Source organism: Penicillium alfredii, assembly GCF_028826965.1.
Source record: "Penicillium alfredii strain IBT 34128 chromosome Unknown utg000012l_segment0_segment0, whole genome shotgun sequence".
NCBI lineage: Eukaryota > Fungi > Ascomycota > Eurotiomycetes > Eurotiales > Aspergillaceae > Penicillium > Penicillium alfredii.
Window position 1 is genome coordinate 640708 of NW_026622709.1, and position 23916 is coordinate 664623.

General features: G+C 52.2%; 9 protein-coding genes across 9 annotated transcripts; 4 read left to right on the plus strand and 5 right to left on the minus strand.

Annotated features, from left to right (window-relative positions):
- Positions 1–85: 85 nt before the first annotated feature.
- Positions 86–2081, plus strand: NUU61_009775 (sphingomyelin phosphodiesterase; the record flags this gene model as incomplete). The annotated part of the gene is made up of 3 exons (XM_056660300.1): positions 86–214; positions 280–366; positions 426–2081. The coding sequence occupies 3 exons, from the start codon at positions 86–88 to the stop codon at positions 2079–2081; spliced, it is 1872 nt and encodes a 623-aa protein (XP_056506798.1).
- A 1632-nt stretch (positions 2082–3713) lies between these two features.
- On the minus strand, positions 3714–4508 carry NUU61_009776 (RlpA-like double-psi beta-barrel domain-containing protein; the record flags this gene model as incomplete). The annotated part of the gene is made up of 1 exon (XM_056660301.1): positions 3714–4508. The coding sequence occupies one exon, from the start codon at positions 4506–4508 to the stop codon at positions 3714–3716; it is 795 nt and encodes a 264-aa protein (XP_056506799.1).
- A 1370-nt stretch (positions 4509–5878) lies between these two features.
- On the plus strand, positions 5879–6125 carry NUU61_009777 (uncharacterized protein; the record flags this gene model as incomplete). The annotated part of the gene is made up of 2 exons (XM_056660302.1): positions 5879–5974; positions 6018–6125. 2 exons carry the CDS (start codon positions 5879–5881, stop codon positions 6123–6125), a joined length of 204 nt encoding a protein of 67 aa, XP_056506800.1.
- Positions 6126–8043: 1918 nt separating this feature from the next.
- Positions 8044–10830, minus strand: NUU61_009778 (ribonucleotide-diphosphate reductase subunit RNR1; the record flags this gene model as incomplete). Its single annotated transcript, XM_056660303.1, has 3 exons — positions 8044–9535; positions 9587–10527; positions 10585–10830. 3 exons carry the CDS (start codon positions 10828–10830, stop codon positions 8044–8046), a joined length of 2679 nt encoding a protein of 892 aa, XP_056506801.1.
- Positions 10831–11629: 799 nt separating this feature from the next.
- On the minus strand, positions 11630–12288 carry NUU61_009779 (putative GPI anchored cell wall protein; the record flags this gene model as incomplete). The annotated part of the gene is made up of 3 exons (XM_056660304.1): positions 11630–11910; positions 11983–12131; positions 12191–12288. The coding sequence occupies 3 exons, from the start codon at positions 12286–12288 to the stop codon at positions 11630–11632; spliced, it is 528 nt and encodes a 175-aa protein (XP_056506802.1).
- Positions 12289–13160: 872 nt separating this feature from the next.
- NUU61_009780 (kinase-related protein) lies at positions 13161–14045 on the minus strand (the record flags this gene model as incomplete). The annotated part of the gene is made up of 2 exons (XM_056660305.1): positions 13161–13834; positions 14006–14045. 2 exons carry the CDS (start codon positions 14043–14045, stop codon positions 13161–13163), a joined length of 714 nt encoding a protein of 237 aa, XP_056506803.1.
- Positions 14046–14858: 813 nt separating this feature from the next.
- On the minus strand, positions 14859–16199 carry NUU61_009781 (uncharacterized protein; the record flags this gene model as incomplete). Its single annotated transcript, XM_056660306.1, has 2 exons — positions 14859–16098; positions 16189–16199. 2 exons carry the CDS (start codon positions 16197–16199, stop codon positions 14859–14861), a joined length of 1251 nt encoding a protein of 416 aa, XP_056506804.1.
- A 322-nt stretch (positions 16200–16521) lies between these two features.
- NUU61_009782 (dihydrofolate synthase) lies at positions 16522–17766 on the plus strand (the record flags this gene model as incomplete). The annotated part of the gene is made up of 1 exon (XM_056660307.1): positions 16522–17766. The coding sequence occupies one exon, from the start codon at positions 16522–16524 to the stop codon at positions 17764–17766; it is 1245 nt and encodes a 414-aa protein (XP_056506805.1).
- Positions 17767–19048: 1282 nt separating this feature from the next.
- NUU61_009783 (serine/threonine-protein kinase) lies at positions 19049–23556 on the plus strand (the record flags this gene model as incomplete). Its single annotated transcript, XM_056660308.1, has 10 exons — positions 19049–19237; positions 19300–19434; positions 19489–19518; positions 19572–19636; positions 19687–20119; positions 20170–20970; positions 21027–21905; positions 21964–22168; positions 22221–22671; positions 22731–23556. 10 exons carry the CDS (start codon positions 19049–19051, stop codon positions 23554–23556), a joined length of 4014 nt encoding a protein of 1337 aa, XP_056506806.1.
- Between the last annotated feature and the right edge of the window lie 360 nt (positions 23557–23916).

Consider the following 23916-nt stretch of genomic DNA (forward strand, 5'->3'; position numbering starts at 1 on the left):
TCGTCTCTCGATGCGTTGACTAGCTCTCCGTTACCGATATCTCCAAACCTGACCAGGAAGAACTTCTGGAGTCTGTGCTGCCACCATGAGACTTGCCGTTCTGTTGGCTATTTTCGGCCTTCTGGCATCCGGCGTCCAGTCCAAATCTGCCGATGAATGGATCACCACCATCTGGGATCATTTCAAGGAAGCCGTGGACTGTTCAAGCTGCCAGGTATGGGGACAATATCTGACCGCACTTCAAGGGATGGCAGCTCATTGCAGCTCGACATAAACTAGATTCTCCTGAGCGGTCTCAAGCTGGTCGCTGACTTGGGGGAGCCAGCGCTGGTGGATGTCCTGACTGGCGTATGCAATCTCAGCGGCGTAAGACAACCAACCAACCCCATCACTCGCAGGATTTCTGCACCATATTGATTCAACAGGCCGAGGATCACGACGTGTGCTCTGGAGTCATCGAGAAAGAAGCCCCCGCCGTGCACTACATGCTCAAGAACCTGAAGCTGGGCTCACGCACAGCCGAGACCCTCTGCGCCAGCATCGCCGGGCTCTGCGACTACCCAGCCGTCCAGCCATTCAACCTGACATTTCCATCCCCCAAGCCGGCCACGACCCGGCCGCCGCCAAGCGGGAAATCACCGATCAAAGTCGTCCATTTCAGCGACACACACGTCGACCTCTCCTACGAGACGGGGGCCAATTCCCAGTGCACAAAGCCCATCTGCTGCCGCGCGTACACCGAGAAAGATGCACCGGGCAATACCTCGTCGCCGTGCGGGCCCTGGGGTCACCCCAAGTGCGACCCGCCGCTGCGGCTGCACGAGAGCATGCTGGCGGCTATTGCTGACCTGCACCCGGCCTTCTCGATCTACACGGGGGACGTGGTATCGCACGACGTGTGGCTGGTCACGGAATCCGAGGTGCTACAAGACTTCAACGCTACATACGGAGCCATGGAGAAGAATCTGGGAGTCGTCTACGCGGCAGTGGGCAACCACGACGCCGCACCACTCAACCTCTTCCCCTCGAACAAGCTCCCCAGCACATTCAATCCACAGTGGGCATACGACGCCATCGCCGCGGATTGGAAAACACTAACAGGCCTCCCATCCGTATACACAGCCCGCCAGCACGGCTCCTACTCGGCCATGCACCCCAACAGCAAGCTCCGCATAATCTCCTACAACAGCGTCTTCTACTACAAATACAATTTCCACATGTACACCGAGCCCATGGACCCCGACCCAGACAACCAGCTAGCCTGGCTCATCGACGAACTGCAAGCCGCCGAGTCTGCCGACCAGCGTGTCTGGCTAATCTCACATATCCCGTCAGGCAACTCAGACACGTTCCGCGATCACTCGCACGCGCTCGACCAGGTCGTTCGGCGGTACGAAGCAACGATCGCGGCGCTGTTCTTCGGACATACGCACACGGATCTGTTCCAAGTAGCCTACACCGACTACGCGCACCGGCGCTGGGACACCTCGGCTGCGGTGGGGTATATCGTGCCGTCGATGACGCCGACGTCGGGCCCGGCTTCGTTCCGGGTGTATGAGATCGATCCGGTGACGTTTGGCGTGCTGGACTATACGCAGTACATTGCCAATATCAGTTCTTTTTCTTCCTCTGGTCATGATGATGCTGCTGCTGCTGCTGCTGCTGTGCCGCAGTGGATGCCATACTACGCCGCCAAAGCAGACTACGGGTCCAAACTCTCCCCGCCGATCCATGACCCAGCCGTCGAACTGACCCCTGCATTCTGGCACAATGTCACAGTAGCCATGGAGCGTGACCCGGACGTGTTTCAACAGTTCTGGAGTAGACGCACCCGCGGGTACAATGTAACCACCTGTGCGGGCGACTGTGTTCCCAGGGAGATCTGTGCGCTGCGCGGTGCAGACGCGCAGTATAATTGTGCGGCGCCGACGGGTGGATTCAGCTTCTCGAAGCGGGACCAGCAGAAGAATGGAGAGGCGGGGTTAGTTCCGGGGGTTTCTTCAGAGTGCGATCATGCTGGGATGGCGCCGTTGCTGGGGAAGATGGTGTATCGGGCTCGTCTGGGGGTCATGCATGAATGAGTGGTGAGTAAGTAGAAACAAGGGTATAAGGTTATAGGAGAGTAGAAATGGCAGTTCCTCATGGAGAGGAGAGAGAATGTTGTTGACTTGCACATCAACCCGCTCTGGAGTTATCTGAGTCAATGGATACTTCAGCCAACGCCATAGTAAAACAAACAAAAAGTAACAGGAGACACTCGGCAGATGACTCGGCCCAGACCACAACGGTCAAGTCCAGCAGTGGAGAAATTAATTCAGCGAGAAAGCTACAGGAATAAGCAAGTTACATACACGCTGGTGATAGACGGCTCCTCCATTTACATAGAAACCAGAACAAAGCGAGTACAGGATACCATCCTTCCAGAGTTAACAACCTCTGGTTTAGTATGTCCAAGGTATCTATCTATCCACACAAACATCTAAAATCCACATATCCTTATCCCCATCTATACATCCATACCCATATGTGCCAACCAAGGCAGCAACAATAAAAACCTAGAAAAGAAGACCAGCTTCGTTCGGTGTTTGCTTCTGAAATCATGGACGCAAGCCTCGATCCACCAAGGTCATACACAGTGGCAAAAACGCAGGAACTATAGCAGGAACCGCATGGTTCCTGCGTGAGACAGGCACATCCATCCAGTAGTCTATACCTAGGGTATATACCTATAAGACAAAAAAAAAGGGGGGGGAGAAAATACAGCAAAGAGTCCAGACATAGACAGCCTTGTTTCCACACGTCTCAAGCCCCCCGAGTCTCACGCCCAAAAGACCCAAAAATCGAGTCGCCGGGGCGAATCCGACTGGCCGCTCGAGGATGGCTGTGTTGGGTTGCATGGACCAGGATGTGTGTTTGTTCCTTGCTGGGTAAGGAGACATGCCGGTCTTCCCCTTTTTCTTTTCCAACCGTTCGAACATACCTAAATACCCGAAGGATCCCTAGATGTCTCAGATTATCTACGCCTCTCGACTACAGTCAATGACTCCAAAAAGAATAAAAAGAGCGAATTGGATTTCCGATATTTGCACCAAAAGTGTAAAAATGAGAAAAAGATAAAAATCCTCGATTCCATTCGCTTGGCAATGAGCCACTTCGTCTTCCTCTTTTTTTGGGGTTCTGTTTTCGTTCACTCAAGCATGGTCGTCGTAGAGGTCGTCATGGTTCTCGCCCACGTCTCTGCGCATGAAATGGGGGTTAGGGGCAGGGTTCTCTTCAAGAGAAACTCCCACCCCTGTCCTGCCCCATGGGTTGCCAGCATGCGCCATTTTTATGGGGGAAGGAAGGGAAGACCAAAAGTACTCCCCCTTTTCCCTTTCGTTGCTTGGTTTTCGGATGGGTCCATCTCAGGTAGTATTGGCACAAGGCTCCGCAGAGAACAGAATTCTATCAACATGGGGAAAATGGTAAAAGGTGGCCCACTAGGGGCTCACAATGGTAAAAATGGGGTGAAAGAGTGACAGAAAGGTAAAAAAGGGGCTCAATAGTATCACCATCGAGAAATGGCAAGACAACTGGGAACGAAATGAAGATAAGAATAGTCGAGAAGAAATCAAAGGGGAAAAAAAAAAAGAAAGTCATCAAGACCCCCTTATGCTTGTGCAAGCCTCTCGGTGATAGCCATCGCTCAGCAACGCACACGATCGACGTGGCGTTTACTGAATGGACCACTTGGCACCGTGGATACGGCCGACAGACTCGGAAGCCAAGTCGCCGAAGAGTGCACGCGAGAGATCGATCGAGGAGTCATCACAGCCCATGCACTTGTCCACAACCTTGCCATGGGTGGTCTTGCCGTCGTACTCGATCTTGACCATCTTGCCGCAGTCGCCATCCTTCATGATGCCCACGGGCAGAGCAAGGACCCTCTCATTGCCGCCGTCGTTGGTGAAGCCACACGAGCTGGGGGCGCTAGCCGAGGTAGCAGTGTCGTAGAAAGTAAGCTGGCCGGTGCAGGGAGAGCCCGAGGAGCAGGGACCACTGCTGCTACCACCGCTGCCACCGCTGCCACCGCCAGTGCTGGTCTCAGCCGGGGCGGTCGAGGTCGAAGTGGAAGAAGGCTCGGGAGCGGGGGCAGGAGCGGGCTCAGACGAAGGCTCAGGAGAAGGAGCGGGAGCAGGCTGCTGCGTGGTAGGCTCGGGCGCAGGAGACGAGTCTTCCGAGGACGGAGCCGGAGCGGGAGCCTGGGTCGAAGTGGAAGTGGTGGCGGGCTCGGGCTGCTTCTCCTTCTCAGCGGGCTGGGTGGGAGCAGCAGATGCGGACACCGGGACCAGGGTCGCAGTCGAAGTGACCTGAGTGGGCTGGATGGTGGTGGTGACTTCAACAGTGGTCCAGTCGACCTCGGTGACGGTCTTCCACACGACAGGCCCGCGGCGCTCAAGAGGCTGAGCAAAGCCAGCGATGGCAAAGAAGGCGCCAGCAAGGGCGAAAGTCTTGGAGAGAGGGGCCATTGGGGAAATGGGAAATGAGAAGTCGAGAAACAGAGAAACAGAGGAACGATTGGTTGCGAGGTTGAGATTCAAAGGATTGTTCACTGCACAGCAGGAAGAAATATCAACAAGAACACTCGAAAAGAGCGAGAGTGTTGGATAGAGATGGAAACGATAAAGGAAGGAACCGTGGAGGGAGAAAGAGTGAGAGTTGTGGGAGGAAGAAAGAAGCGAATGGGAGAGAGGCCCCATAAATAAGAACCTCGATGGGCCTCAGGCCCAATGCTCCCCGAGACCCACCGGCAAACCCATGGCTCTCCCTCCAGGCTGTCACTCTCATACACCATTACCATCTGCCATTTCCCATTTCCCATCTACCATCTACCAGTTACCATCAAAACCAGTGGGCTATCCTGCATCTTCTGGCTCTGTGACTGTTGTTCCGAGTAAGTATGTCATAATATCCTGTTTGAGGTCGATAGTATATTGATTCTCTACAGAAAAATGTGCCGCGAAAGCTACAGTGTCACTAAATTCCTGTCGCCATTAGGAGGGTGGCCCTGCGCAGATCACTCCCCTGAACGGATGTGGGGGTTGTGGTGTCGTGAAAAGCACCAGCCCAGTGCGAGCCGGTGACACAACCAAGCGATATCCTTGTGATGACTGTGTTGACAATCGAGCTTGGGTGAAGGTGAGTAACGTCTGGGTTAAAAACACAGCAGCAAATGCTTAAAGGAATATCAGAGTTGCTACATGATCGTCGCGTGTGTAACGGCTTAGACCCGAGCACGCTTCGCGCCTTTGCGGGCTCCTGTGGACTTTGTCACGTGCTACAAGGACCCCCTTATTCTATGTCTGTCAGCTAGTCTACAGAGCGAACTTCTAGTTGAGCTGTATAAATAAACATGCATGAGCCAGTATCTAATCCACGTTAGTCGTCACAGGGTATCGAGTGATGAGACAGCGTAAGTCAAAGATTCACCCCTGCCATGCGTTACGTAACTCAAACCAGGCGAGATCATAAAATGCGTAGACTGCGCCTTCCGAACCCGCCCCCCTCGTCCCACTCTCCTCCTTCTGGCCACCACACTGGTTTTCTCTCTCATCCAACCCTCCACTGATTGTAATATTCTTAAGAAGGGCATGATATAAACCTCATTACTGATATCGTCACATTCTGCGAAGCCCAGAACCCATGGAGATGGAAAGAAAATTCCAGAGTATACATCTGATTGCGTCGGGAGGCATGTCTTCCATCTACCAGGTTGACCCTGGTATTGACTCGACGAGTCCGAATGATTTAGTTTCCATGAGCATAGTCAGATCCCATCCCCTGGGACATGCACCTAATTTCACATGCTGTGCCGCATGGGTATGTATACATCACCGAGATGTCCGTCAACGAGGGTGCCGACTTCAAAATTGAAGATGGGGATCACGGCACAGGACTTCCGGCAGCACCCTCTGGCAGTGGACAGACCTTGCATGTTAGCAAGAGGCAAGGAGCTGAAAGTAAAAGTATTACCATAGTTAGCGGGCTGTATTGTTGCCAACGAAGCGAAGGGCCAAGAAGAATATGCGCAAATGAGAGAGGATTTCACAGCTTTCTTCGAAAACAATCCAATCCACGAGCTGTAGGACACTGTACTGTGTTTGCTGTGTTACTGACAAGGATTTGATAGCCTAAAAGTAGATAATGAGAGTCTGTGGACAGTCTGAAATATGATTGAAGCTGTTGAGGACGGATCTATCCTTATTACACCAGCCAGCTCGCCGCCCTCACATGATGCAAAGAGCAATCCTTAGAGCTCGTCGGCGGTTCTCAACAGTCGCGGTTCGGAATTTCACCAAGCTCTCTATCTGCTAGAAGACGTCGTGGTCCTTGAACCTGCGAATCTTGCAGTGAAAGCACTTCCTAGCTCTTCTACGTTCTCTCCAAAGGCCGATTCTCCCACTCCACTGAAGATCGCTCTACATTGAGATGGAGGAGCCATGGTTGATGCATAATACCAATTTACTCCAAAGAAACGAAGGGCTTTGACCTTTAACCCGCTGCGTGGATTGTTACTTTGGGTTGTTCCGAGGTGCATATTATGTGGTTGTAAACAGAAAAGAGTATAGCACTTGGGTACGGGGCAAAAGTAATATGAAATGAAAATACCTGAATCCACAAGATCTACTCTAAAGTGTATTCAACTTTTTAACATTGACACTTCACAGAGAACCCAAAAATGAGGCTGTTTCATCTCCAGGAAACCGACGGCTTACCGAGGTCTCTTCGGGTGTTTCATCGAACCCCACTTTGTCTCTCTCTCTTGTGCAAAAGAAATAAGCTAGTATAGTTCAGTTTATAGAACATATTGTATCGTCAAAATATAGATAGCCATATAAACTCAATTTTTACTAAACCTAGTATATTGTTGCCTTTCAACATGGATAATTTACTAGAAAAGACTTCCCCAAAACTAAACCCTAACTGGCAGTATAGTCCCCAGCCGCAGTCAGACTTGGAATCCGCGCTTTCCCAGTGACATAGTCCCCGCCATTGGGCTTGGAAACGCACAGGGTATGTTCGGTCTCCGCAGGCGACCCGGGGTCGACGTGGCCGCAGCCAGGCCTGAGCGCGAAACTCACGCTCAACGAAGCCGGGGCCCCAACAACTTCAAAAAGATCCTGGCAACCGAATGATAATTCTTGATTCTGCCATCCCGAATCGCGTCAACCATATCCTGCCTCATGGTGAAGTTGATGACAAAAGGACGTGGGCTCATCCGCTCATGGATCGTACAGTCCTCCCGCCTATCCCCCAAGATCCAAGATCCACGCGCACTCCGGGCCCTGTGACGGTAAACCAGAGCCGTCGGTTTGATTTGGCTGAAAGGCTGAATCAAGGTCACTGGGAATATTTTGGCATCCATTCTATATAGAAATTCAAGGTCAATCCGTTGCTAAACTAGCTGGGGCTTTGTTTCTTGTATTTTGGTCTTATAGATACTATGGTTTATAACAATAGAGCTAAGAGGAAGTGGCAGCCATAGTAGTCCAGATCTGGAGGGGTACAGGTTCGCAGCCAGCCACCGCAAGGCTAACGCGTGTAGATGCAAGATTATCCCCACCTCCATGGAAGATCTTCTAGTCTTGAGGGCAAAATCATGTACCCTCTCTTCATTGGGAATTTGCTAGCACTAGTACGTGGGGATCTTGTTGTGATAGATTGTAAGTTCACCTTTTAGTCTCGAGAGGGAAAAGAAAATGCCTCGTTTACTTTGAGTGGTTTTATTCACAAGCTATGCTCGAAGTATATCGAATCAACCCCGGGAGATACCTACGTATAGAGGAATTAGGACTACAACCGGATGGTATCGAGGTAACATCAGACATGATTGGACTAGCTCGGCAGAGAAAATACAAATGATCTGAAACGCCCAAACACAAACAAATCCAAAGGCAAATCCATCAATCTCATAATATAGATACACATGCAACCCTCGAAACAGCACGAAGAATCAGCAGGGGACATCAAAAGGGAAAAAAAAGACTTCATCCAAAAAGCTTTTTAGCCCTGGCACATGAGGCAGGCTTCCTTGTTCTCGATGCTGCACTGGAGGACCTGCTGCGAGAATATGTCACCCTGGACATCCTCACCGTCGCCAGCAGCGTCTTCTTGCTGGGTACCGTTGGCCTCAGTTGGGACACCATTCTCGCGGGCAGAGGCGCCCACGGGGTCAGAAACCAGGGTGCGCGGGCTCTCCTGGCTGGGAGCATTGACAGCGGCAGAGGCAGCCTCGGCACCGTCGGAGCGGGGCACGGCCGAGTAGGTCGAAGAGGCGGCGCCGACGGCACGCTTCTTGTACGAGTTGTTGGCGCGGGCAACGTTGGTGTCCTCAACCTTGAGCTGCTCCTGGTCGACAGTGAACTGGATGGGCGCCGAGGCGGCCATCGTGCGCAGGTAGTACATGCCGGTCTTCAGACCCATCTTCCAGCCCGCAAAGTGCATGCTGGTGATCTTGCCCATTGTCGGCTCCTTCAGGTGGATGTTAAGCGACTGCGACTGGTCGATGAAGGCACCACGGTCGGCAGCCATCTGCAGAATATTGCGCTGAGAGATCTCCCACACGGTCTTGTACAGCGCCTTGATGTCGGCGGGGATGTTGGGGACGTTCTGTACCGAGCCACCGTCGGCGATGATACGGTTCTTCATGTTGTCCGACCACAGGCCGAGATCAACGAGATCCTTCAGCAGCCAGGGGTTGACCACCTGGAATTCGCCAGCCAGGACACGGCGAGAGTAGATGTTCGAGGTGTACGGCTCGAAGCACTCGTTAAAGCCCAGGATCTGGCTGGTACTTGCGGTCGGCATGGGAGCGACCAACAGACTGTTGCGAACACCGGTCTCGGCAATCTTAGCCTTGAGAGCAGCCCAGTCCCAGAGATCGGTCGGGGTCCGGTCCCACATGTCGAACTGCAGAGTGCCCTGCGAGACAGGCGAGCCCTCGTACGTCTCGTAAGGGCCAAACTGCTTGGCCAGCTCCGACGAAGCGGTCAAGGCACCGTGGTAGATGGTCTCGAAGATCTGGACGTTCAGCTGGCGCGCCTCGGGCGAGTCGAACGGCAGACGTAGGGCCAGGAAGGCATCAGCGAGACCGTTGACACCGAGAGCAATGGGGCGGTGACGGAAGTTGCTCTTCTTCGCCTCCGGTACAGGGTAGTAGTTGATGTCGATGATCTTGTTCAGGTTGCGCACCAGGACTTGCACGACCTCGTGGAGCTTGCCGAAGTCGTACTCGCCGCGAGCAGCATCCACAAACGTAGGCAGAGCGAGAGAAGCCAAGTTGCACACAGCCACCTCGTCAGGTGCACTGTACTCGATGATCTCGGTACACAGGTTGGAGCTGCGGATGGTGCCCAGGTTTTTCTGGTTGCTCTTCTTGTTGCACGCATCCTTGTACAGCATGAAGGGGTTGCCAGTCTCGGTCTGAGCCTCGAGGATAGCATACCAGAGCTTCTGGGCCTTGATGGTGCGACGACCGCGGCCTTCCTTCTCATACCTATCACCACATCAGTATTTCGCCCAACGATTCTTATCAAAAGATACTCACTTCTCGTAGAGGGCGTCAAACTCGTCTCCGTAGACGTCCGCCAGACCAGGGGCTTCGTTCGGGCAGAACAGAGTCCAGTCGCCGTTAGACTCGACCCGCTTCATGAAAAGATCAGGAGTCCACAAGGCGTAGAAGAGATCACGAGCACGGACCTCCTCCTTGCCGTGGTTCTTGCGGAGATCCAGGAACTCGAAAACATCCGAGTGCCAGGGCTCCAGGTAGATGGCAAAGGCACCAGGACGCTTGTTACCACCCTGGTCAACGTAGCGAGCGGTGTTGTTGTACACCCGCAACATAGGGACAATGCCGTTGGAAGAGCCGTTGGTTCCGCCAATGTAAGAGCCGGTAGACCGGATACGGTGGATGTTCAACCCGATACCACCAGCAGTCTTCGAGATCATCGCACAGGTCTTGAGAGTGTCATAGATACCCTCAATGCTGTCCTCCTTCATGTCCACCAGGAAGCAAGAAGCCAGCTGGGGCTGCGGGGTACCGGCATTGAACAGGGTGGGGGAAGCGTGCGTGAAGTATTTCTGAGACATCAAGTGGTAGGTCTCAATGGCCTTCTCAATATCTTCGCCGTGGATTCCCACCGACACTCGCATCAGCAGGTGCTGAGGACGCTCGGCAACCTTGTCGTTGATCCGTAGGAGGTATGAACGCTCCAGGGTCTTGAACCCGAAGAAGTTGTAATTAAAGTCGCGGTCGTAGACGATGGCAGAGTTGAGCTCATCGGCGTGCTTCATGACAATTTCATAGATTTCCTTCGAGATCATGGGTGCTGCCTTATTGTTTTTCGGGTTGACATAGTGGTAGAGGTCCGAGATAACCATGGAGAACTGCTTTTTTGTTTGCTTGTGGAGGTTCGAAACGGCGATACGAGCAGCCAGGATGGCATAGTCGGGATGTGTCACGGTCATGTATGCCGCAGTCTCGGCAGCCTAAAAGTTGGAGATCAGCGTGGTTCAATTGTTTGAAAACCAACAGGACACTCATACCAAGTTGTCCAGCTCGATGGTACCGACACCCTGGTAGACACCAGAGATGACCTTCTGCGTAATGGCCGCAGCATCAACGTGCTCCGGGTCGAGGCCATAACAGAGCCTCGAGACCCGTGCAGTGATCTTGTCGAACTGGACGCGTTCTTTACGTCCGTCTGTGGTTGCAATCTGGATTAGCACTCGATCTGACGTGGGTGGCAAGGTGGACAGTAGTAGAAGAGCACGGCAGTACAGCTCGCCCATAGCATCAGGCAAGATAGATAGCCAAGGATTAGTTGGTACTATAGAGCTTACCTCTCTTGTAAACGAACATGATGGATGGTGTAGAAAGGCAAGAAAATGATATTAAAACGAGATGGGGTATAGAGATCTGATGCAGAAGACAATGGGTTGGATATCTGAAAGAGATGTGAAGAGGGAGTGGAAGGGGAAGGAGTTTGGAGGGGTGGGAAAAAGAAGTGAGCGGGAGGGGTGAGGATATTTGATGTCGCCGGGGCAGACGCGTTTTTGCTCGCGAATTTTCGTGTTTGGCCTGAGTCGGCTCCCTTTGCTTACCAAGCTGGGCCAAAGTGCGTGTCTGGTCACGTGAATACGCGACGGCGAGACAGGCGTGGCCGAGTCCTGCCCACGCGGCTAACCACATTCCGGGCTCAGATGATACTCAATGGAGTGGTCCTTGCTGGACTTTTTCATGGGCCCATTATCTTCCATTGGGTGATCTGCTTAGAGCTGGAGACTTGACTTCGTCCCTTACGGTTGCACACTGCAAATGATACGTCTTCATACATCTCTCGATCAAGGGGGCAAGGGATACAACTCGCACAACTCAAAGCAGTTTGTACGTTGCCCAAATGGACAGGCAGAGTGGGTCTCAATATCTCAATACAATGACACGGCCAACGGTGCATTCAATTTGCTCGAATCAATCCCTTCCAAGAAGGATGCGATTAGATCAGAACAGACTGGGCACCATAAATTCAAGCCAACTAGCTATAGACACATTCGAACTCGCTTCACCAACCTATTGACTGAGTGAAAATTCTCACAGCACAGCGGCAGCACCGATAAACACGACAGCAGCGAAAGTGGTCGCAGAGAACTGTCGGTCAGACACGGCGGCACCGCTGCTTGACGAAGGAGAAGCCGCACCAGAGGGAGCACTACCAGACGCAGAGCCAGAGCCACCACTGGTGTTCGAGCCGCCGCTCGAAGAGCCAGAGGTGGGAGAAGACTCGCCAGCCGAAGCCGAGGTAACGAAGCTGGTGGACGAGCCGCTGGCGCTGGCGGAGGTGCCAGAAGTGGAGCTCGTGGTAGACGAGGACTCTGTAGGTGAAAAGAAAAGTGTGAGCTAGATGAGAAATGACGCAAAAACGAAGACTGTTCGTAAATCCTTACCAACTTTGTGGCCGGCGTCCTTGCAAGTGTTGGCGAAGAACTTCAGGGCCGCATCCGACTTGTCCCCGCACTCCTTCTCGATGGCAGACTGAATCTTATGCGCGTCCGAGCCGCAAATATCCGACAGCTTGGCTGGGTTGGGCGTGTTGCTGGGAGACGGTCAGCTTTCGCGCGGGACATTGGACATTTCCACGGCTGGGGCACTTACCCAATCACCGACAGAAGACAGGCCGGGGTCTGGCCGGCGGAAACAATGTTGGTGAGGGCCACAAAGGCCAGGGCGACAGCAGACTTCTTGAAGAACATGGCGTAGGAAATTGACTCGACGGAGGTGGGTTGAAACGGGACTTTGATCCGGGGCGTTGGTTCAACAAAGACAGAATCGCACTGCGACTCTATGTAAAAACAATTATGATATGCTGAAAGAGTGACTGATGCAAGTAGAGAGCGTAAGGCGAGTTCAAACAAACTCGCAAGCAACGGGAGATGGCAAGGGAAATCGCGAAGCAAAAGGGCGGGAGAGAAGGGAAATTCGGGCGGACCCCTATCAGTGTTTCGCCTCGCCCAATCGGGGGGTTCCGATGGGGCACCCCCAGGCTGTATGCAGCGTGTACAGTAACATACACAACCCTAGAAGAAGGTAGTTTCCCATATATTTACGAGCCCAAAATACTTACGGTTGATGTAATTATTCATACCCAATATTACACACCCGCCTTGGTCGCACCGGCACCCAAACAAGACTAGCGTCAGGGACCCAACCCCAGACGGCTGACTGAAGCCTGGAGATGACAATATCATCCATCGTGATATATTGCTCTCTTGACGGCCAATGATGCCCTGGATGTCTTGGAGTCGGAAAATCCTTGAATTTCTTATGCAAGGTAACTGAAACAAGCATATCATGTGGTTATTGTCTCAGAACCCCGATCACAGATCAAGATCTATGAACTCATAATTAACGGAGTATTTCTGAGCCCAGTGAATTCATAGCGAGACAGGGAAGTATCCATGGATCTTTGTGGAAGAGAGCAGGGACAACACTCAAGCTGTCTTGTATGTCAAGTCAAGCACAGATCTAAATACTGGGAGAAAAGAAAAGAAGCATTCCATCTTTCCTCCACGATCTATAACCAGCGCCAGCACGATGCGATTCAATCCATCTCAGATCCCTGACCCTAGGACCGGTCCCAGGCAGGATCATAGTTGCTATTCACAATCTCCTGCACGTCCAACCTGAAATCCACAATCTCCTTCCCATTCACCAGATCATTCTCCCTCGCCCGCTTATCAGCCTCGGCCTCATCCTTGGCAATGCCCGCCTGGACATGCCGCCGAATCAGACGCTGCCTGGCGACCTCAAAATCAACATCCACAAACCAAAGCTCATTCATCATCAACGCAGCCTGGTTCCACGGCTCCTTATTGAGACTGAGATAGTTGCCCTCGAAGAAAATCACCCGGCACGACGCCGGGATGGCGATGTCGTCGTCGACGGGGTCCTTGATTGCATGGTCGAAGCTCGGCGCATACACATCCGCCGACTGCGGCGTTAGCGGTTTGCGCAGCGCCTGGACCAGCTGCAGGAACTTGTGTCCGTCGAAGGTGAAGGCGGCACCGCGGCGCGCGGCCGCGTACTCTGGGTCTGGCATTGCGGCCAGCTGCGCCCGCGTCAGATGGTACCCGTCCATTGGGATGGCCGTGGCGATGGGCGGTGACCCCGGGGTGGCGGTTGCGTAGATCTGGTTGATGCGTTTGGCCATCGTCGTGGCCAGCTCGCTCTTGCCGGACCCGGGGATGCCGCTGACGGCTATCATTAACCGGGTGCCGGTTGGCGTGGACCCGAATTTTTCTGTAGCAGATTCAACTCTCATATTAGTTTCTTGGTTCTTTTTATGTTATTTTCCCTCCCTTTTTTGTCCAGTGGATCCAAGATCTGCCGATATGCCCGCTTTGGGGGGAATATTGCATGCGCAGGTGCGGAGCAGATCCTTGGTTTTGTCTGCAACATGAGTCAACTTACCCCAGGTTTGGTTGACTAGTCGCTCGACTTGTTGATCCATGGCGAATCAGGGATTCGATCTGCGGGACTTGCTGCGGCAATCGTGCCAATTCGGTCTATGAGGTAAGTAGTAGAAGTCCAATTCTATAATGTGTTTGTTGGGCAGAGAAGTAGTCGGCGAGTGCCGTCGATAACAATGGCGTTGAGCTTGGCAGCGATATACTCCGAGGGTAGTCGAGGCGACTCGGAGTAATTCTGAGAATTGCGGACAGGGGTATAAACCCTCGATTGCGATTTTCTGGACCGTTATGGCGATTGTTTTCTCTTGCAAAAGGCTACCAATTCACAGAGAATGGCGGGGCTTATCTGCGGGACTGCTGTGCTCCGAAGGCTTTCGGGGCATACGTCACAACCCAGATGGGCTCGATATCGGGCGATAATTGATTTCATTATTTCATTCCCTTTTTCAATGTTTCTATTTATATTCATGGCAATTCTCGGTTTAGGATTACGCTATCTAGAAATTGCACTTCTAGATCATGTTCAGGGGTGATAGCATTATTCGGTACTTCGCAGCGTCCACTTGCATCATCAAATGCTTACGAACCCCCGGTATACATCCATGATAGCGGGAAGATATGAATACAAGAATGTCAAGTCCCTGCCATTCAATAAAATCAAGCTCTGTCCTGCAACCAACATAAAAAACCATACTAAAACCAACAGCGCTAATCAGCCTGCCCAAACGCCTCATGTCCCAATCCAACCTGTCCAAAAAATGATACCCCGGTAAGTAAATCACAGGAGAAGAAAACAAAGAAAAACGCCTTTGCCGTGACAAATGTTCATGCCAGTTGATATGAAGAGGTGTGGCTCAAATGCCGAGTCGGCTAGCTCCATCAGTGCCCTCGTTTTCGTTGGCATCAGCGCCGGCGCTGAGGCCTCGGGTTATGGTGCGAGACAGTCCAGCTGCGGCCCACCAGTCATCGGGAATATCCTCGCGCCGCGCCAGTCGATCCAGGATGGCCTGCATCTGCTGGAGGTCCGGGTCGCTGGAAGAATCCGAGAGAGAAAAAGAAATCGTGGGGATGGGAGGGTGGCTGCTCATAGTCGAGTGGGGACCGGGGGAGCGACGATGCGAAGGCGGCATGCCCGTTGGGCCGAGCATGCGGTGGTAATTCACGGGCGCGTCCTCATCGTCCGAAGACGAAAAGTCGCAGGGGTGCAGGTGGTCAGGATATGGATCAAGTGCCATGCTGATAGGGCGAGAAGATCCCAAGGACGACGGCAGGGTCTGCGACGAGTTGGTGGAGTTGCCAGTCCGGGAGGTATCGGTCGCAGACGCCGTGTTGGAGTTGAAGGACGTGTCCGTCGACGGAAGGGTAGCATCGGGCGTGATGGTCGAAAGCAGGGTTTCCCAGGCATCAGTCTCGCGCTCGCCGTCCGGGCTCAGACTCCGCTGGCGATCTCCCAGTCCATCGACGGCAGGTTCGCGGTTCGGTCGGCTCGGCGTGTGACCGGTTCGATAGTCGCGCAGGAGTACCGAAGGAATGTAAGAGGCGGGCTCATGGTTACGGCTATCAGTACGACGCAGAGGCGGAAGGCGAACGCCGTCCGAGGGTGGTTGTGATGAGAGGGCGGAGTGGTAAACGAGTGCTGGGGCAAAGTTCGGCGTGAGAGAAGGGCTCGAATAGCGAACGCTAGGCCGGGACTGGGGGTCAGGGCGACCGAGCAGGTCCGTCAAAGCTTGATCCCGAGAACTCCTGCTGCGGCGACTAGAATGGTCCCTACGACGCTGCGCATTCGGACGCGTAGAGCTCCTGTTGAGCGCTTCGCGCCGACTCGTATCCAGATCCAGCCCATCCTCGCTGATGCCCAAATTCAAAACGGGCGATCGCACTCCCATGTGAGGGTCACTCATCCCCCGCTGGATCTCATCGAGGATGTGAGAATGGAAGGAGGACAGTACACCTGCTCCGCGCGCGCGAGAGCCACTGTGGCGTGACGAGCGCCGAATCGTGGGCTGGCGCCGGATGGACGAGCGCGCTGCGGCAGATGGGTCCTTTTCCAGAACAGACTTGAACATATCCGCCTCTGAAGGCTCACGCCACATTCTGAGTTGAAAGTCAGTCATTACGATGTTCGCGCGACAAGGTGGCGCATGCGACAGTCCCAAGCGCCAACACGGAAACGGAATCACTTACGGGATACCCATTTTTTTAGCACGAAAGAAGGAAATGCACCGGCAAGATGAAAAAGAGAGATGGTTGGCCCGAAAGCAATGAAAACAGAAACCGAACCCAACGTGACCTGGAGACAGTGGAGATGGGGTCTGACCGATCGGGGGAGATTGGGTTTTTCTGAGGCCTCAGGCTGTGGCTGGGAGGCAATGGTCACGTGGCTTCACATGCGGATAACTCCGAGCTCCAACAAGTCTTGCATTGATACTTGGAGACCTAGTCTTTCCTTTTCTTCGGGAGCACTCGCCTCTTCGATCATGAAGTTTGGTCTGTCACGTCTACAGCACACTCGGAGGGATGATTGAGCTTGGATTGACCCGTGTCTCGCGTCTCCTCCAGCAGACCCCGCTGTCGTGGAAGGCCATCCATATTGCCGGCACCAATGGTAAAGGCTCGATCAGCGCCTATCTGTCTCATTTACTGGCTGCTGGTGGAGTTCGCTGTGGCCGTTTTACGTCTCCGCATCTAATTGATCGGTGGGATTGCATTACAATTGGCGGAAGTGTGGTTCAGGAATCGCTCTTCCGACAAATCGAAGACCAAGTGAAGCTACGAGACCGAACGTTGGGCATTGGGGCTTCCGAGTTCGAAGTATTGACTGCAACCGCGTTCGAGATATTCAACCATGAACGAATCGAGGTCGGAGTGGTTGAAGTGGGCATGGGCGGCCGTCTGGACGCTACAAATATTCTGAACAATGTTCTCGTGTCAGTCATCGCCAAGATTGGGATGGATCATCAAGCGTTTCTTGGGTCTACCATCCAGGAGATCGCTGGCGAGAAGGCGGGGATCTTAAAGCCGGGAGTTCCCTGCGTCGTGGATGGCACCAACACTCCGGCGGTAATCGAGACGTTGACGAGTCGTATCCAAGAGCTCGGTATTGCCGCCAGTTTTGTCTCCCCGGAAAATGCTGATGATCAACTTCCACCGCTCTCACGGGCGTTCCACACGCTTGACCTTGAACCCCACCAGCAGGAGAATTTGTGTTGCGCAGTGTCAGCGCTCCGCTTGGCGTTGTCTAAGTTACGTCCCGAGAAGGATGTGTTCTCTCTGCTTCCTCATATTGCCGATGTTACGTGGCCGGGCCGTCTACATAATATCAATATTCAGCCACTGGTTGATCGCGCGGAGCCTGTCCTGCTTGATGGTGCGCACAATGTACAGTCGGCCGAAGTGCTTGGCAGGTATGTTGACCACAGGCTGCGCCCACGGGGTGGTCCTGTGACTTGGGTTCTGGCCGCATCAAGCGGCAAAGATCTTGCTGGGGTCTTCGCATCCATCATTCGGCCTGGTGATAATGTCGCGACGGCAGAGTTTGGGCCTGTGGACGGGATGCCCTGGGTCAAACCAACCAATGCCGCCGAGCTCGCTTCGTCGGTCCGATCGATTCAGGGAATCGGCCAGGTGGAGAGCTTCGAGGGCGATCTAATTCCTGCGATCAACTGGGCCAGCCAAACGGCCCGAGGCAAGTCTCTGGTCATAGCTGGCAGCCTATACCTGGTTTCAGATGTTCTCCGTCTGCTTCGCAATGTACAGCAATAACACCCCTGTATATAATATCTCCATTTTTGGCTATCTTCTTGTCCTGGCGAGGGTGTGTTATGTATAATGGGGCTTTCATGGATGTATACTTAGGGTAAGAAAGAGATCATTCACTCGGGAATAAGTGTATATAAATGCGATTGGAGCAAGATACCTTTTCTGAGTTAATTCATGGATTTTTTTTGGGGCACCTAGCGTAAAATGTTCCTTGCCGTAGAGAGAAGGATTGCAAGTAGGCCGGAATTTGGGATGGATCCATGGATATTTATATATTGAAAATATTTCCCTATTAAAAATGGTGTGCCAACGCAGTAAAACGACAATGAGTGATAAAATAGGTGATTAGAATAGTTCTAAGGTTCAGTAATTTCCAAGGTGACCTACTATATCTACATCATCTATAGTTGCTTTTGAGATACCATTGATCTTGAATCATTCTATGGACTTCCCATTCTCCCGTAAGGTATTATTGTAATCTGCAACATGAAACACTACTTTGAACTTACTCTTATCGTGGCACTAGTGGCCAAGTGGTAAGGCGTCGCACTCGTAATGCGAAGACCGCAGGTTCGAATCCTGCCTGGTGCAAACTACTTAGAGTCAATTCTTGATTATTTTTGTGGTTATCTTCTGGATATCGATACTGCTCAATTCTAGAAAAGAATTTTTTTTTTCTTGAATATTAAGGAAGATTCTCTACCTACCAATACATCTTATACTGATTATGTTAAACACAGCTAAAAACAATAAATATCTATCCTCAAAGCCAGGACTTTACCCCGTAAACTCGATAAATCACATGGTTTAACCGTGTGATCCAAAAAATGCAAAATAACCGTTTTCTTTCTTTCTTTTTTTTTTGCTCTGGTTTCCCCTCGTGCTCTCCCCCCTGTTTATGCGTGTCTTCGTCTGATGGTCTCAGAGATTTTACCTCCATATACCTCGAATGCGCCCTGGCTCCTAGCAGACACCGCTCTCCAGGGTGTGAGCCAATGTCCCTCTAATGTCCGCTTGGTGAGGCTTCCAACACTGATACGAGAACCATCCCCACCTTTCGTTTGTGATCTGATTGATTCAGACGAATTAACAATCCTAATATGCTAGAACCAGCGGACATGAACGCAGAGACTGTTTCCCTCGGCTCCTGCCCTCTTCCTTAGCTTCCACCCCACACCCTCCCCCTCTTGCTCTACCTGAAACCGCATTCCCGAGACCGCCGATTCGATCCAACTCGCCCTGGGGATTGAACTGGCCCCGCCCTCCCCCCCCTCCCTTGTCGGCAATGGTGTCCTGGTTCAATGATGGCTCGGAAGGGCACCCTCGCCCTCTCACTCCCTCCCGGGCCCCCGGCTCGCCGATGAAACCGCGACTGAGCCGAGTCGGAACGAGTCCGTCGAAGCGGGATGAGAAACCCAAGGACGACAAAGTGTTGAAGTCATCAGCCAAGGATGTCGCAGAGCTCAAGGACTACGTATGGCAATTGCGACAGGTTGCGTTCTTTGTGAGGGTGCTGACTTGGGGATTCTTCGACAGCAATTGGGCGATTGTTTGGGGAAAGGCGCATTCGGGTCGGTCTACCGGGCGCTGAATTGGAACACTGGGGAGACTGTTGCTGTCAAGCAAATTAGGCTGGTGGACCTCCCCAAGAGCGAATTGCGCGTGATTATGGTATGGCCCGGAATGCTCGTGGCGATTGGCATCGACTAATACGAGGCGCGACAGCTGGAAATCGACCTCCTGAAAAACCTGGATGTGAGACAATCTGTCGGATCCACGAGAGGGCTTATGCTGATTTACTATCGCAGCATGCCAACATTGTCAAGTACCATGGGTTTGTGAAGTCTGTCGAAACTTTAAACATCATCCTGGAGTATGCACTTGGAGCACTATAAACAACGAACCAGAAACTAATATCATCAGGTATTGTGAGAATGGCTCGTTGCACTCCATCGCAAAGAATTTTGGCCGTTTCCCGGAGAACCTGGTGGGCGTTTATATGTCCCAGGTTCTTCATGGCCTTCTGTATCTTCATGAACAGGGTGTCATCCACCGGGATATCAAAGGAGCCAATATCCTGACCACAAAAGAAGGCCTCGTGAAGCTGGCAGACTTTGGCGTGGCGAGTCGCACGACGGGCTTGAGTGAATCAAGCGTGGTTGGTACGCCGTACTGGATGGCTCCCGAGGTCATTGAGCTATCAGGAGCAACTACAGCCTCGGACATCTGGAGTTTGGGATGCACTGTCATTGAACTTCTCGAAGGGAAACCTCCTTACCACAATTTGCAGCCCATGCCAGCGCTTTTCCGCATTGTCAACGACGATCATCCTCCGCTTCCCCAGGGAGCCTCGCCGGTATGCCCGATCTCGCAACGAAATATACCCCCAAAGCTGACATCGTCCAGGCCGTAAAAGATTTTCTTATGCAATGCTTTCAAAAAGACCCCAACCTACGTGTTTCAGCCAGGAAATTGCTCAAACACCCGTGGATTGTCAATGCACGCCGGTCTGATTCCGTAGTGCCCAAAAAGTCAACGGAATATGAAGAAGCAGTCAAAAGTGTTCAGGAATGGAACGAGGCCTTGCGGTCGCCTGATGCAGGGACTTCTCGCAAGACACACAGACTTGATCATCATAATGCTGGGCCTCCACGGAATACCACTTTGGTCGACACCTTGTCCTCGCCGACACCCCCCAAACCTACAGACCGGTTTCGATCCCCCGTGTCTGCCGAGGACGACAACTGGGACGATGATTTCGCTACTGCTATATCTCCCAGCGCTTTACAATTGCCTCACCTTCGGCCCCATGATAACTTTGGGGGCATGCTTTCCTCCGAAAGGCTCAAGGCTTTTGCCTCGCTTGATGGGACTATATTAAAGTCCGACGACAGTTTCGATGATTTCGACGAGGTCTCTAAAGACTCTATACAACCACCGGAAAACGACCCTCTCCAGACAATTCGGCCACTTCCAATCAAACCATCTACAGCCGAACCTTCAAAATCCCAAAGCCCTTCGCGTCGTCAATCCAGCAAAGCCTCTTCATCTACATTGCAGAATGTCCCGATTCTCACACAGAATCCTGCCCCACGTATGAGACGTGCTCGCCCTGCTGCCCTCTACAAGGAGAACTCTGTGGAAGATTATACGGACCTCATCATGGCAAATGAAGATGTGCTAGATCGGAAGTTGGGGGCTTTCCAGGTAAGGAAAAAGCAAAAACGAGCTCAGAACCTGTCCATATTCCTAACTTCGTCTAGGAATCTGACGAGGATGCTGTCTCTCCTACCCATGACAAGGGGGGATATAATGCATCGGATGATGTCCATTTCGGCCATCATCCACAGCTTCGCAAACAAATCTCTGTCAAGCGGGACCGCTCTACCATAGAGATACAAAAGTTTGCCGAGAACGAGAACGATGAGGATTTCTCCGACATCCTTGGGGCCGACCAGGTTGCTTTAGATGAACCAGAAAGCGACGATGGTTCAGATCGAAGCACTCTCATGCTGAACTCGAAGCTCTCAAATAATTCCTGGCTGGGAGACCAAGACGATGACGACGACCCGTTCGCGCAACTGGAAGAAGGCTTTGATGAGATGGATCTGGAAGCTAACATTGCTCGCGACAAATATGCACGCCTGCGAAATCAAGTAGAGGGTCTCGTCGGCTCCCTGAAAACTTCACAGGACGAAGAAGTCCTTGCAGATATCTCCGAGCAGCTGCTGATCATTTTCTGCGATCTCCCCGAGACAAAGAACATCATCATTAGCGCTCATGGAATGCTGCCTATATTGGAGATTCTTGATACTTCTCGACGGCGCGATATCACTTTTTGTTTGTTGCGAGTCGTCAACGCCATCATCTACGACGACTACGAGATCCAAGAAAACCTCTGCTTCGTTGGTGGAATTCCCATTGTCAACGAGTTCGCGTCAAAGAAATACCCTCGCGAGATTCGATTAGAAGCCGCAGCCTTTGTGCAGCAGATGTATCAGACCTCAACGTTGACTCTACAAATGTTCGTCAGTGCCGGCGGTCTGAATGTCTTGGTGGAGTTTTTAGAAGATGATTACGAGGATGAACGCGACTTGGTCTTGATCGGCGTGAACGGTATCTGGAGCGTTTTTGAATTGCAGGTTAGTATATCTCATGCCCTAGACACCTGGTGATTTCAGACTGATCGTCATACTATAGGGCTCAACTCCCAAGAATGACTTCTGCAGAATTCTGTCTCGCAACTCCGTCCTCGACCCTTTGTCTCTGGTTCTGGGGCGTGTTCTGGAAGAGGAAGGGGAACTGGCTGAGGTTATCGAAGGCCGTATTGCCAACATCTTCTACATTTTCTCGCAAGCCGAGAACCATGTCAAGGAGATGGTGGCCGAGCGAACGGTTTTACACAGTAAGGAAATCTTCGTTGCAAGTCACTGGGCGTTACTGACAATCAATCCTAGGAGTCTTGAAGGAACTCCGGCGTATGAGCCCGGCGCATCAAATTACAATGCTGAAATTCATCAAGAATCTGTCAATGCTCTCAACCACTTTGGACTCGCTTCAGAATTCCAATGCAATCGATGTGCTGACAGACCTGCTCCGCTTGACGATGAAACGAACGCACTTCCGCGAGGTTTCGAACCAAATCTTGAACACCATTTACAACATGTGTCGTCTGAACAAGTCTCGACAGGAAGACGCCGCCTTAAATGGCATCGTCCCATTACTGCAGAAAATCGTCAAAACGGAACGACCATTGAAAGAATTCGCTCTCCCAATTCTTTGCGACATGGCACAGTCCGGAAAGGTTGGCCGGCGGGAGCTGTGGCGCAACAAGGGTCTGGCATTTTACATCTCTCTGCTCGCAGATCCATACTGGCAGGTCACTGCTCTGGATGCTATTTTCACATGGTATGTCCCTTACATTAACAATTGCAAATATCCAGGCCCCGCGGCTGATTGTCCAATAGGCTCCAGGAAGAGACAGCTAAGGTGGAAGAGCATCTCTTGGACAATCGATATGACAAGACAACGTTCACTGATGCCATTGTGCGGTGTCTGACTCTGTCTAAAGCTAATGCATTCGAAAATCTCTTGGAGCCCCTACAAAAACTCCTCCGGCTGAGCCCACCCGTTGCGTCCACTCTGGCTCGCCCGGATCTTTTCACGAGACTTGGACAAAAAATGCACCACAACAAAGCTGCAGTCAGACTAAACCTCCTACGTATCATATCCAGCATATGCGATTCCAGTGAACAGCAAGGAGGGCTACTCGCAACCTACGGCATCCTGGATGCAATTCGAGAGCTGGAGAACGACCCCGCCATTCTCGTCCGAGATATGGCTGGGAAGTTGGTCCAGTCCAGTGAACGAAGTGAAGCCTTTGGTACGGGTAAGCGCAGACCCACGACCCGAAGGCAAAGCACGTCCACCACTCCCCCGAATCATTATTCGGGTTCGTCTACACCATCAACTCCCCAAACAAACCGCACTAGCCAATCAAGAGGATATTTCGAGGGACGAGAAACACCACGACATCCCCGAAACGCTCTCAGCGGATCTTCTCTGGCTTTGCGACCTGGCAGCCGCGATGGCAATGCTTCTGCGCTCGGCTCGGCTGTAAATGGCAACGCCGCTCCACCACGAAATCGGATGTCGCGAGGTCTGTCAAATCGACTTTCTCAGGTAGAGCTGCTACATGAAGAGGAAACCAAGGCTCCCAGCTCGCTGAGTCGCCGACCTTCGGTCATTCCTCGACGCCGACGCCCTACGATAGCAGATTCGGAATGGACATGACACGGCGCATGTGATCTCATGGCGGAGGGTTTTTTTTCACTCTAATGTAATCGTTGGCTTCTTTTATCCACCTCAGCTGGCCCATTTGCAGGACAAGGCTTCAGATGAAGGTCGGATTGAAGAATAGTCTTTTCTCGGATGAGCACTGGCTGCTGCATCTCATCCTTTTGGTAGACTCGCCTACCTCTTTTTTTGTTCTCATATCTGCATTACAATGAGCATGAAGGCTATAAAGATTATTACAGTGCAACTAGCTGTATTTTAATTACTGATCTATGGCTGTTCCTGTCGACAATAAACCCCCGAAGACTCGGTAGTATAGAATCACGTGCCCGCGCGGCCCGATCTCGGGCAAAGCGA